The sequence below is a fragment of the Thamnophis sirtalis genome, unplaced genomic scaffold (assembly GCF_051295495.1).
Source record: "Thamnophis sirtalis isolate CommonGarterSnake01/CBP01778 unplaced genomic scaffold, rThaSir2_p1.2 scaffold_3, whole genome shotgun sequence".
Classification (NCBI taxonomy): domain Eukaryota; kingdom Metazoa; phylum Chordata; class Lepidosauria; order Squamata; family Natricidae; genus Thamnophis; species Thamnophis sirtalis.
This window is the reverse complement of record NW_028261383.1, coordinates 176,995,755-177,009,889: the sequence shown is the minus strand read 5'-3', so window position 1 is coordinate 177,009,889 and position 14,135 is coordinate 176,995,755. Positions and strand designations below refer to the sequence as shown.

The 14,135-nt window shown below is 40.9% G+C and overlaps 1 protein-coding gene across 1 annotated transcript in view; it reads left to right on the top strand.

Moving 5' to 3' along the window:
* Positions 1-1,381: 1,381 nt before the first annotated feature.
* The window catches only part of RASAL3 (RAS protein activator like 3), a 30,434-nt gene continuing 17,680 nt past the window's right edge, over positions 1,382-14,135 (top strand). The window contains exons 1-4 of the mRNA XM_087711076.1: positions 1,382-1,790; positions 11,258-11,367; positions 11,522-11,600; positions 13,532-13,611. Of these exons, the coding sequence (XP_087567202.1) occupies positions 1,382-1,790; positions 11,258-11,367; positions 11,522-11,600; positions 13,532-13,611 (678 nt within the window). The remainder of the gene's footprint in view (positions 1,791-11,257; positions 11,368-11,521; positions 11,601-13,531; positions 13,612-14,135) is intronic.

The following is a 14,135-nucleotide window of genomic DNA, read 5'->3' as shown; positions in this document are numbered from 1 at the left end:
TCCTCTCTATTCAGCAAGGTTCAGCGGCTCCCTGCTTTATCGAGCAGCAAAAGATCCGTCTAAGAATCCCTACATAAAGATGCTCTAAATCAGTGTTTCTCAACCTTGGCAACTTGAAGATGTCTGGACTTCAACTCCCAGAATTCCCCAGCCAGCATTCGCTGGGAGTTGAAGTCCGGACATCTTCCAAGTTGCCAAGGTTGAGAAACACTGTCCTAGCCACTGTCTTTCCACTGAAGAGGATGAAGGTATCTGAGGCTTTAAATCAGTGTTTCTCAACCTTGGCAACTTGAAGATGTCTGGACTTCAACTCCCAGAATTCCCCAGCCAGCATTCGCTGGCTGGGGAATTCTGGGAGTTGAGGTCCAGACATCTTCAAGTTGCCAAGGTTGAGAAACACTGCTCTAGATAAATCTGCTCTGCAGGCATACATAATCTCCCTTTCTTTGCTCAGAGCCCGTTTCATAGAAAACATGCTCTCCTTCTCTTTCTTCTCTAAAATTTAGCTCTACCAAGGCTGGGCTACTCTGCGATACAACCTAGAGACGTGGAATGAGCTATTTAGCAGAAACCCATCACTTCCTTCGTCGGAAGAGCAGGAAATGAAACGTTGCGACCCACAACTTCTCTCCCCTCAGCATTCCTCTTCTGAGTTGCTTGCATTTTTCAAGGAGGTTGGGCCACGGGACTTCACGGTGTGCAAGGGCCATGTTCAGACAGGTTCTATGGACTGGGGAAGAGCCGGTGGATCAAGGTGCAAGCATCGCCATGCTTCACCCATCGTTTTTAGAGTTAGGACTCCACAGGGCTGCCAACAAGGGCAGGCTGGGTTTTCTTGGGATGATCTCAAGTAGGTGTCTCACATCAAGGGTGTGCAAGACTTGCCTGCGAGGCATAACGGGCAGTTCTGCAGTGCGTGCTCTTTTGTCACAGGAAGCGTCTGAGTCGGCAAACAGCAACACAGGATGTGGTGAAGCTGCCAGTGTGTTTTTATTTCCTGCCATGGCAGCACAAAGGTTTTTTTTGGCAAAAAGTGAGCAGTAGGAAACCTGCACCTCAGAGTGAGAAGGGTAGAGGGGCCCCGTGCTCACCTTAGCAAGGACTATTCATTGAGAGTAACTCCATTTTTTAAGGGCTCGAAGTGGAAAGTAACTGACTCTTTCCACTGTCTAGGCAGACTGGTATCTGTTTGCTTGTGACTGCTCAGGGTGGGGGTGGGGCCCCCCCGACTACGTGTCTTTGGAGAAATGGCCAAGTCAGAAGAGGTAATTTTGGTCTAGAAGTATGAATGTAGGGCTACCTTGACTATGGTATGCTTGGCAATGGAGGTGTTACTTTTGTGAAATGGCTCTTCTTTCCTTTTTATTTTGGGGTTTGACAGATGGCAGCTCAGCCTGAAACAGAGGGCTCAACTTTGCTTAAGGCCTACCTATGGCAGACAGTGATGCCAACTGGGGAGAAGGCGCCAGAATTGGGACCTATTCACGATGGATCAGAGAGCAGCAGGTGCAAGAGGAAGATACCGAAGTGGAAGCGAGTGCACAGCCATCCTGAGACTGAAGTTCCTGAGCCTGGACACCACGATCTCCCACCATTGGCTTCCCAAGAGAGCAGAGCGGCCACCAAGAGATCCATCTTCCAGAGGGCTTTCTCTCTGCCAGGCAGGATGAGCAAGGCCCAGGAGAGGAGCAGCAAGCTCAGTGTGAGGAAGTACCTGCGTTCCATGTCTCATTGGAAGAACCAAGAGGCCCCCTCCCAAACAGTGAGGGAGACCAAGGAAACAAGCGAAGGTAACGGGGGGAGGGGGCTACGTTATCCTGCCAATTACGGTCCAGCGGGTGTAGAGGAATGTTAGTAAAATTAGGCCATGCTCCAAGGCCAGATATACACTTTCTGCTTTCCTCATCACCAAAACCACCATTTTCTGGCTGCAGGAAAAGACAGCAATGTCTTCTGTTCATTGCCATCCCCATCTGTTCTCTGAAGCTCAGCTTTGAAAGTTCTGTTTTCTGTCCTAAGCATCTTAAACAGTTGGTTCCCCATGCTTCAATCTAATCACATCCCCAACTCCAATTAGCTGTAGTGCCTGGCATACTTTCCCACTGCAGTGGCTGGTTGCTCCTCCATATGGTTATTTCATGCTGACCTGCTGGGCTGCAATATTCTCAGCTGATCAGAAGCTTCCTCCCCCCCCCCAACGTCTTGTAAAGAAGCTGTTGAGTGAGAGAAAGAGGGTGAAGACAGTCCCTCCATAATAGTTCACAGAATATGTGGTAGATGCAGTAGCAGAATGCTCAATCTGGACTGCACAGCAATACTGCGACCGGGACAGAAATTTGTTAAGCCAATTGCAGCACCCCTGAAGCAGCGCAGAGTGCAAGTGCCTGGCATTTAGAATTACCCTACATTTCCCCCACATATGCTCCCTTCCATCTGGTGCCGCTGCCCCTTTATCTATAGCGATAGGGCTCATTCTGTGTTTTTTATCCAAAATACATGCAGGCATGCCTGATGCAATTTCTAGAACAGGAAAAAAAAGTAGTGGTGATGGTGGCCTTCTCCACTGGGTTACAGAGAGAGCAAGGAGTTCATGCTCCTGAATTGATGTGCTGAAGCCACAGGATTTGGATCGCTTGAGCTAAATTGGCACAGTCCTGGCCTGTTGAAACTTGACTTAGTTATTATACAACAGATTTCAGGACTTTTTTCCTGTATGTGGGATCTCCTTTCATAATCCTCCATCCAATTCTTGGGGGACTGTTGTTGTTGTTATTATATACTTTATTCGTTAAACATGAAACTCAAGTCAACTGAACATTCAAAAATTCATCACAAACACCATTGACTGGTGCTAATGGTTGATATGGGTTGCTGCCAGCATCCTAGGTATCGACCAAGTACCTTCTTAAGATGTACGATGTTCCAAGTAGCCCAGTTTTTTGCAGTTCCGCTGGTGTTATTGCAGGAAGCTGCAATTTCTTGATGTGTTTTATAAAATTCGTGGACATGGTACCAAGTGCCCCGATGACAATGGATATCACTCTTACATGTTTCATCCATAATCGCATAGTTTCAATGACCAGGTCGTGGTATTTTGTGATTTTTTCCAGTTCTTTTCCTTTGACTCTGGCATCTCCTGGTACCACAATGTCAATAAATTGCACGTTTCGGTTGTTGACAACTGTGATATCTGGTGCGTTATGTTCCAAATGTTGATCTCTGTGTATTTGAAAGTCCCACAAGTTCTTCACTTTCTCATTTTGATAACTTTTTCCACTTTATGTTCTTATGACTTTCTTGATACAGGTAATTCGTATTTTTTACATAATGACCAGTGGATTAATTTAGCAACTTGGTCATGTCTAGCTTTGTAATCAGTTTGCATGATTTTGCTGCATTCACATATTAAACGTGAAACAGTTTCAACTGTTGTTGCAAAGTCTCCAGTTAATGATTCCAGTTGAGTAGCATATCTCTGGAACTGCCCATGTATTAATGGCTTTCATTATGTTTCCAGCATTCAGCTTTGATTTTAATATTTTGCGGACCCTCCTGATGTATTTCTTTTGCGTTGACTCTTTGACTTTTTCATTCAAGATGTTATCTGCTTCCAATATGCCTTTGTACTTGTAACCATTATCCTTTGCTAATGCTTTCACTATATTTCCATTTCCCAGTTCTATTCCTTCTGTGTTTTCCATTTTTCCTTGCAGCATGGATAATATAGCACATTTTTCAAGTCCAAAGTTCATTTTGATGTCGCTGCTGAACAGTTGAACTGTGTTGAGTATTGATTTAAGTCCAGTGGGGTTTTTTGCATACATTTTTAAGTCATTTATGTATAGTAGATGGCTTATCTTGCCATGTTGGCTTGAGATTTGATATCCCAGTTTTCTGTTTCGTAGGACTGTCAGTGGAATTAATGCGATGTTGAACAATAGTGGTAAAAGTGGGTCCCCCTGCAAGATTCCTCATCTGATGTTGACTTCACCAATGTTCTCCCCATTTATTTTTAGAACTGATTTCCATTTTTGCACATTTGCTTTAAAAAATGTGCTGATTCCAAAGTTGTAATAGTCATAGTAGTAGTAGTAGTAGTAGTAGTAGTAGTAGTATTAGCAGTTGTTATGTGGTTAATCTTTGGTGAGATTCACAGCCTTTGAGGCTGGTTGGTATCTCAACAGCTCGAGTCCTAACCAAGGACCTAGGAACTGTTAAGGTAACGTCGGAGGATATCAGCTGTTCCAAGTAGGGTGGTTTTTTGTAGAATCAGAATGTTCAAGTCTGATAAATTTAAAATTTCCAAATAGTGAGGTAGCCCTTTAGGTATTGCTCCAAGGGCTCCAATAACAATCGGGGACAATACATGATTTCTTTTTCCACAGTCACTCAACTTCAATTTGCAATTCGTGCATCTCCAGGTATTGCAATGTCAATGAACCATACTTTTCTCTTTTCAACTATTGTTATGTCAGGTGTGTTATGGGCCAAGTGCCTGTCAGTCTGAATTCTGAAGTCCCACAAGATCTTGACTTTCTCATTCCCTAAAACCTTCTGAAACTGATGTTCCCAGTGGTTTTTGTTGTACTCAAATCCAAACTTTTGACGCAATTTCCAGTGAGTGATCTTAGCAACGCGGTCATGGCATTGTAGGTAGTCAGTTTGTGAAATTTTGCTGCACCCTCTGATCAAGTGGTCGACTGTCTCGTCTTTCTCATTACAGAGGCGACATTTGCTGTTGGTGGTAAAATGTTGAATTTTTGCCTTTATGCAGTTTGTGGCTAAAGGCTTGTTCTTGAGCTGCCAAAATAAAGCCTTCTGTTTCTTTTTTCAGTGCTCCTGATCTTAACCAGTTCCAAGTTAGCTTTGGGTCAGCTTTGCCTTCAATACTTTTCAAGTATTGACTATGCATAGCTTTGTTTTTCCAATTTTCAGCTTGCTTCTCAATTACTTCTTTCTTATATTCAGTTTTTGACTTAGTTGCCTTTAAAAGGCCTCCTTTATTTACTTCCTTAATCATTGGTACTTCACTTTTCTGGATGTAATCATTCAAGCTGTGTTTTTCTTCTTCAACAGTCTGTTTTACTTGGAGGAGTTCTCGATCACCCTCTGCTCTTGGTAGATATAATCGGTCAACATCACTTTTAGGGTGCAAAGCATGATTCATTGTCATAAGCTTCCTTGTTTTTCTGTCCAAGCTCCATCTGGGTCAAGTCAATTATTCCTGCAGAGTATCGAATCACAGGTATAACCCACTTATAAATATAGCCTATTTATGGCTTTTATGATGTTTCCTCCACTCACTTTGGACTTTAATATCTTACGAATTCATCGAATGTACTTGGCTGAAGTTAATTCCTTGACTTTATTATGCATTAAGTCAGAGGCCTCTAAACTCCCCAAGTACTTGTAGCCTTCTTCTGGTTTTACTGCCTTTATCATTTCTTCATTCTCAAGTTCTATTCCATCATCTTCTATGACCTTGCCTGCTTTGGTTGCCATTATTGCACATTTGTCAATTCCAAACTGCATACCAATGTCTTGTCTAAACTCTTTTGTGCTTTCAATTAATAAATTCAGTTCAGCTTTTGTTTTACCAAACAGCTTCAAATCCTCCATGTACACCACGTGCGAAATTTTCATTCCTTTCTTTGCAAGTTCGGATCCACAGTTCATCTTCTTCAAAATGATTGTCAGTGGTAGCATTGAGAGTATAAAAAGTAGGGATGAAAGGAATTGCCCTGGAAAATGCCTTGTTTAACTTCAACTTCACTCAGTACTTCTTCATTAGCTGTAAGCTTCGTTTTCCAGAGGTTCATTGAAGTTTCCATGAATTTTTGTATGTTGCTGCTGATTCCAAAGATTTTCAGGCATTTCTTGATCCAGTTAGGGGAAACTGAATCAAATGCTTTCTTATAGTCTATCCAAGCCATGAACAGGTTGGTTCATCTTTTCTTTGAATTCTTTAGGATTAGTTTGTTAATCAGCAGTTGGTCCTTTCTTCCTCTTGAATTTTTGAAGCATCCTTTCTGTTCTACAGGAAGCAAGTTATTTCTTTCCAAGTATCCATAAATTTGGTTTGCAATGATACCAGTAAGGACCTTGTATGTTGTTGGCAAAGAGGTGATTGGCCTATAGTTTCCAGGATCCTTTCCTTTTTCTTTATCTTTTTGGATCAAAAATGTCCTTCCAGTTGTCATCCATTCATCATTTTCAGGTGTTTTTAAAATCTGGTTCATTTGGGCTGCCAATCTTTTGTGCACACTTGTAAGTGCCTTTAACCAGAAGCCATGTAACTCATCTGGTCCAGGTGCACTCCAATTCTTCACTTTTCTTGACTGTCTTTGCACCATTTCTTTTGTTATTTTCACATCTTCCATTTTATGCACTTTAATAGAATCCTCAATCTATTATTATTATTATTATTGTTATACAATTGTATCACAGCGGCCAGTTGTTTCGCCGGATTTGGCATTGGTTACTAGTCGGGCCCCACCCAGGGGCCTAGGACGTCGTAACGTATTTTCGTAATATGCGTGCAGATCCAAGCAGTGCGGCTTTTTGCATTTGACTGATGGTGATTTTGTCAATTTTTAACTGTTTTAAATGTAATTCCAGTGCTTTTGGAATAGCACCCAGTGTGCCAATTACCACTGGAATTACCACTGCTGGTTTGTGCCATAGTCGTTGAATTTCGATTTTTAAGTCCTGGTATCTTGCGATTTTTTCATGTTCCTTCTCGGCGACCCTGCTATCACCTGGTATTGCGATGTCTATGATTGTGACCTTATTTTTCTCAACCAGTGTGATGTCTGGTGTATTATGCGCCAGTATTTTGTCGGTTTGTATACGGAAATCCCACAAGATCTTGACCATCTGATTTTCGGTGACTTTTTCAGGCTGATGTTCCCACCAGTTTGTTGCTGTTTTAATATTATAATTTTTGCACGAATTCCAATGGATCATTTGTGCTACTGAATTGTGCCGCAATTTATAATCAGTCTGCGCGATTTTTTTACAGCAGCTGAGTATGTGATCAACAGTTTCATCAGCTTCTTTGCAAAGTCTGCATTTGGCATCATCAGAGGATTTTTCGATTTTGGATTATTATTATTATTATTATTATTATTATTATTATTATTATTATTATTATTATAAAAAAAATTAAATGTGATATGCTACTCAGCTGGAATCATCAACTGGACTTATTATTATTATTTTTCTTCTGTCCAGGAATTTGCCTCTCCTTGACCATTTTAGGGAATAATAATGCTTGCCTTTAGCCAGAGTTTGGAAAGTATTGTGCAATAAAATACTTAATTGTTTTTAAGCTTTTGTGCAAAAGGAAGTGTTATACTTACTTAGCAAGTAACGTAGCAAAGTTCTCTGCAAGTGGAGAGAAACCACACTTGTACTTTGTCTACATTGTACTGGCTTTCGAGTTTTGTGAAAATGGAGTTTCAGGAGATCTCAATGATATGACTCAGTTTCGATTTCTGGTTGAGCTTAACATGAGCCACAATAAAATGTATCCTAATTAAATGATCAGTAGAAGATCTATCATCTATCATCTATCTATCTATCTATCTATCTATCTATCTATCTATCTATCTATCTATCTATCTATCTATCTATCTATCTATAATCTATCTATCAATCATCTATCTATCATCTATCTATCTATCTATCTATCTATCTATCTATCTATCTATCTATCTATCTATCTATCTATCTATAATCTATCTATCAATCATCTATCTATCATCTATCTATCTATCTATCTATCATCTATCTATCTATCAATCATCTATCTATCTATCTATCTATCTATCTATCTATCTATCATCTATCATCTATCTATCTATCTATCTATCTATCTATCTATCTATCTATCTATCTATCTATTATCTATCTATCAATCATCTATCTATCTATCTATCTATCATCTATCTATCTATCTATCTATCTATCTATCTATCTATATCTATCTATCTATCTATCTCTATCTATCTATCATCTATCTATCTATCTATCATCTATCTATCAATCATCTATCAATCATCAATCATCTATCTATCTATCTATCTATCATCTATCATCTATCATCTATCATCTATCTATCTATCTATCAATCTATCTATCTATCTATCTATCTATCTATCAATTATCTATCTATCTATCTATCTATCTATCTATCTATCTATCTATCTATCTATCTATCTATCTATCTATCATCTATCTATCATCCATCCATCCATCCATCCATCATCCATCATCTATCTATCTATCTATCATCTATCTATCTATCTATCTATCTATCTATCTATCTATCTATCTATCTATCTATCTATCTATCTATCTATCTATCTATCTATCTATCTGCTGCAGTGAGCTGTGGTCATACAATTTTCATTTCCAAAATCCCCCGACAACTTTCCACAAATCTTTTTTTAAAAAAAATATTTGCATTTTTGGGGGTATATGTCTACATTTCTTGGCAAGTTTTTCAGAAGCAGTTTGCTGTTGCCTTGTCTCTAGGGCCGAGAGACCCAAGATCACCTAACTGGTCTTAGGTGTAAAAGAGCAGAATTCAAAGCCTTCCAATTTCTAGCTGGGTGCCTTAACCCCTCCCCCAAACTCCATTGTCCAAACTCATCTTAATGACTTAAAATATAGAAGCCGGATCTCCCAGTTAATGAATTAGGCATATACATTTTCAATATAAATAGCAAAAAAAAAAAGGTAAGATTAGGCTTATTCAATTTGATCTCGAAACGCAGACATCCTAATTATTCATGTCAGAATATAAGAGGTGGTTCAGGCTTGCATGAATGAGTCAACTCTATCCTCTTGCTGTCACAATAGTCTAAACCAGTGTTTCTCAACCTTGGCCACTTGAAGATGTCCGGACTTCAACTCCCAGAATTCCCCAGCCAGCGAATGCTGGCTGGGGAATTCTGGGAGTTGAAGTCCGGACATCTTCAAGTGGCCAAGGTTGAGAAACACTGGTCTAAACTCTTTACTAAAACTGAAAGTAATCAGAGATGTGACTAAACATATTATGCCGTGTCTTTATTCAGCAACAAGCTGCTAGCCTTTTCCCCCACAAAAGGCAGCTCAATATTTGAATCAACATTAATTGGTTGGACAGATAAGCATATAAAAACGGGATTAGGTTTTTATGCATTATGCAAGTGCTCCTCTCCCTCACTATCTATCTGCAGTGGTTTCACCGTAGGCCCCATGGTTAGAAGGAAAGAAGTGCGGCAGCCAGATGAGCAAAGTATCACCCCCCTGCTGCTTCTATGGCATCTCATGGATGTTGCAAAGTTGCTCCAATTAGCAAGGCTTCTAATCAGAACTCAGTCATAATTCCAAGATGGGAGGAGGGAGCAGAAAATTTGACCCCTTCTCTCACCACTTGTTCCTGCTGCCTCCTCCCTTAATATCACCCTCCTCCCTTAATGTCACCCCCTTTTCTCTGTTATTTCTTGACCAGTGAAGTAAATTATTCCGGAAGTGGGAGCATGTGGGGAAAATCACAAGGATGAAAATAACTTTAGAATTAAATTATGACTGATTTGTCTACAGAACTTTATAAATCATATTGCTGGAAAGGTTTATATAAGCCAGCAGTCCCCAACCTCTGCAGCTTGGCAGACTGGCTGGGAAAGAGGGGGATCAGGTTGTGCAAGTTGCGTAGAATCCCTAATTTCTCTCTCTCTCTCTCTCTCTCTCTCTCTCTCTCTCTCTCTCACACACACACACACACACACACACACACACACACACACACACTACATATATGCATACTCCATCCTCTGGAGAGTTTGAATAGCAAAGTAAAAAAAAAAGGTTTTAATAGTACATGAATACATAGCAACAGCAGTTAGACTTATATACCGCTTCATAGGGCTTTCAGCCCTCTCTAAGCGGTTTACAGAGTCAGCATATCGCCCCCACAGTCTGGGTCCTCATTTCACCCACCTCGGAAGGATGGAAGGCTGAGTCAACCTGCATCTGTGTACAGCTAGAATATTAAAAGTTATTCACAGATATGCACATCTGGAGGTATTTTAATATGCAGCAGCAGAGCCTCTGTGTGTGTATGTGTATATTTCTGTGCAAAATGCAGAAAGTAGGATACAGCCAGAGGTTGTATTCAGCTGGTTCTAATTGGTTCTTGTGAACCGGTAACAGAAATTTTGCCTGGTTCGGAGAACCGGTAAATACCACCTCTGACTGGCCCCGCCCATCCCACCCGACACCTTCCCGGAGTCCTCATGCACACTGTTTTGGCTCCCAGGTAAGTGCAGGAGGGTGTGAAGTTCCCAAGAGCTGACCTAATTAATTTACAAGCCTCGAGACAAAGTTCAAAAACAACCCCATTCATTTATTAGGACTAACATCTTGGCACGGACTTCTGTGGAGCCGAAATTAAATCCCCCTTAATGGTGTCTGAACTTTACCTCCGTGTCTCCTCCCCTCTGCCTGATGTCATCACATTTGCCAACAGGACGTTGCGGCAGGGTTCTGGACATGCGCATTCACATCTCAGTTACAAGAATATGTGATTTTACTCTGGCCAAAAATATGCATGGCATTTTCTTCCCTTCTCAAGTTGATAGTAGTCATGGAAATGCTTTAGACGTTGACATCCGGCTCCCCTCACTTCCTGAAAACAACCTGTGCAAAACAAAGCAATTTGAGTACAGGTGTATAACTTAGGGATGCATCCGTTCCCCCAGGCTTGCTTGGATTTTCTGCATGGATTTTTGCTACACTCTGGATGTATCTTCCCCAACAATCGAGGCAGTTTCAATTGCACTGTGCACTGTGCACTTTTACAAAGTCTCAACACTTTTTGTGTGACGTGACCAAAACTGGATGCAGTATTCCAGGTGTGGCCTTACTAAGGCTTTATAAAGTGGTACTAATACTTCATGTGATTTTGATTCTATGGCTTTGTTTATATAACCAAGGATTCTATTCGCTTTTTTGGGTGCTTCCATACCCTTCTGGCTCATATTTATGTGATCATCCACTAGGACTCCAAGGTCCATCTCACAGTTCCTCTTTCTGAGCCAGGCTTCATCTAATCTGGATTTGTACCTTTGGAAAAGGCTCCATGATGGGTGGGAATGAAAATGTGAGAAGTGCTCACTTTTCTATATCATGTATTGGAGGTCTGATCCTGGTAAGCTTAGAGTCATAATTCCAGCTCATTCACATATTATATCCATATTCCTCCCTACAGGTGACGATTCTGTTGTCCAGTTGATTCCAAGAATGGGTGTCCCTCCTTGGGATGTGGCTAACGTATCTCTGCAGGATGGACGGCTGATGTTATGGAGCAGAGATGAGGAGGTGGGAGCATCTCTTGCTTTTGGAACTGAATAAAGAGCAGGAGCAGAATCTAAGCATGCTCAGAGTTTATGGGGTTGAGGGCAGATTAATAATAATAATAATATACGTATCAAAATAGTGAATCTACCTACAGAGTTCTCTCTTCTTCTTTTAGAATCTGCTCGAGAAGCGGAAACGAACCAGCAATTCTGTTCCAGAGAATAACTCAATATTCGGACCAGATAAGGAGAATAGTGAGTGTTGTCTCTCTCTTACGCACAAACTGCTAGGCTAAATGTGTGCCCAGCTGTCTGGAAATGAAGAAGGGGTAGCTGGATTTAATTTCAACTTGTTCTGTCTCATTCACCCTATTATTGATATCAAGTATTTCTTAAGCATATTAACTGTTTCCTTGGAGTTGAAGAGTGATCAGCAGGACTGATTGGCACTCTGATACTCTTGCCATTATGTTTTGTCTGTAAGAATGACCAGACATTTAGTTGGGATTAGCACTTTAATCCACACAGCAAAGGCATTTTAAACCCTTAGTAAAAACTAATAAACTAAACTAAATGCCTCATTTTTCCATTTGAGATATTGCCAGGAGATTGGTCTTCATCATACCTCAAATGTAAATAGTTTATGGGTTCTTCAGAAAGGAGTTTCTCGTAGTTGGGATGGCAAAAGCCAACATTTCCATCCAAGGCATGGATGTTGGGAACTTGCACACTAGTTAAAACCCAAAGAGGTGAGAAATTGCAAAGGAGTTTAATGCACGGGGATTTCCATATCTGCTCTGTCATCATGGGGGCATCATGTGATGTTATCGTGACTTTCCCCCCTTCGCTAAAACGGGTGTGGGCATGGCCAGCACATGATGCATTCAGCCTGCAGGCTGTGAATTTGACCCTCCTTTTCTAAGGATTGAGAGATTGATATTCCCATGGGTTGAATTTTTGGAAAGTAAGAAACCTTGATCTTTGACCATCCCTCTCTTACATCCCCCCCATCCAGTAGCATTGAAGCCGCCACTGTGGGGTTTGATGGGATACTGAGGTGCTCAGGTTTGGGTTTCATGGGGCTTAAATCTGCTGTTGGTCTCAGTGAAATCTGAGTTCTTTCCTGGAAGAGTGGATAGACCCCCAGAATGGCAAAAGGACCACAGATTAGGCTACTGAGTACAAAAAGGAAAAAAAGTGGACTCAAGAAACTGCAAACCTGATATTGGTACTTTAAAAAATCCTAGAAAAGATAATCAAGCAATTAGTTTTAAAGTACTTTAAAAGGAACAAGGCATGAGTTTGTTAAAAATAGGTTGTGCCAGAGAAAACTTTCTACTTTTATTTATTTATTTAATGTTGTGGATACAGCTAATCCTCAACTTGCAACCATAATCGAGTCCAAAATTACGATTGTAAAACATTATGGTTCTAAGACAAGGCACATTTGTCGAAGTAAATTTCTGGCCTTTTTCACAGCAGTCATTAAGCAAACCTGATAGTTCCTATGTGAATGCTGTGGTCATTAAGTGAGCCCATTTATTTGATTGGGTATTCATGGAATAGGCCACAGATTAAGCACAAGCTAGCAATGTATTGCAGCTAACAAAAGAACCACTACGTTCTTATATACTGTTAGGCTAATAGTATGTGATATTTTTGCCCTATGCTGTACTGGGCACAGCATATCTCGAATACTGTGCCCAGTTTGAATTTCTACAGTACAAGAAGGATGCTGAGGAATTGGAAAGAATGCGGAGAAGAGTGACAAAGGCTTTGAAGTTAAATCCTATGAAGAATGGTTATAGGGACTCTTCAGCCTAAGAAAGGGAAGGGACAGCAGTCTTCCAATACTATAAGAGCTATTGCAAGAAAGAAGATGTGGATTTATTCTCTGTAATACCCAAGAAATGGCAATGGGTAGAAGCTTTAAAGAGGGAAGTCTAAATCTGAAATAAGGAAGAATTTCTTGAGTATGAGAGCTGTCAAGAACAGCCTCTTTCCGGTCATTATAGGTGCTTTATCAATGAAATTTTCAAGAAAAGCTTAGTAAACTTCTCTGAGATGATACCAGAATTAGAAAAGAATTAGAAAAGTTTCAGAAGTTTCTTCCAATCCTTTGAATCTATAATTCCTTGATTGTTTCACTGTGTTTGACTTCTATTTATTTTACTTCGTTCCAGCAGAGTTCTTCGTAGGAGGACAGGCTCCTGAGAACAAGCCTTTCCAGGAAGCTTCTTCAGGCACACATCTTGGCAATGTGAAGGTACAAGAGATGCGGGGGAGAGGGGTGTGCAGAGCAGGAAAGTCAAGTAAAGGCACTCTCTGGATGACACCCTAACTTCTCAGGGTCTCTCTGTGGCTTTCCCTAGTTTAGTTCTCCCCCGGTGTTCCAGAATCCGGAATAAAAATCCTATTCTAGGAATGTTACTTGCGCGTTGTAGCAGCTTGCCGCATTATTCTTGTCCTCCCTCAGTCAATGCAGATCATTGTACCCTTCTGCTTCATCTCTCCTCCACCAATTGCTCAGTCACTTGTTCTAGCTGCATTATCTCCAAATTTCCCACATGAAAACCAACACCAACTGTCAGCCTCTGCTTTGCTGCTGCTTCGGCTGCCATTGAAACAGGGAGGGGGGGGCATGGTATTTGGGAGGGGATTACTACTTGTGCTGGAGGAAGATTCTGGAGTTTCTGCAGCCTGTCTTACTGCGCATGCGGAGGAGGTTTCCCGCCAAGGCCAACGGCACCGACATTTCATCTGGGTGATGCCTTTCGAAGTTATCTCACA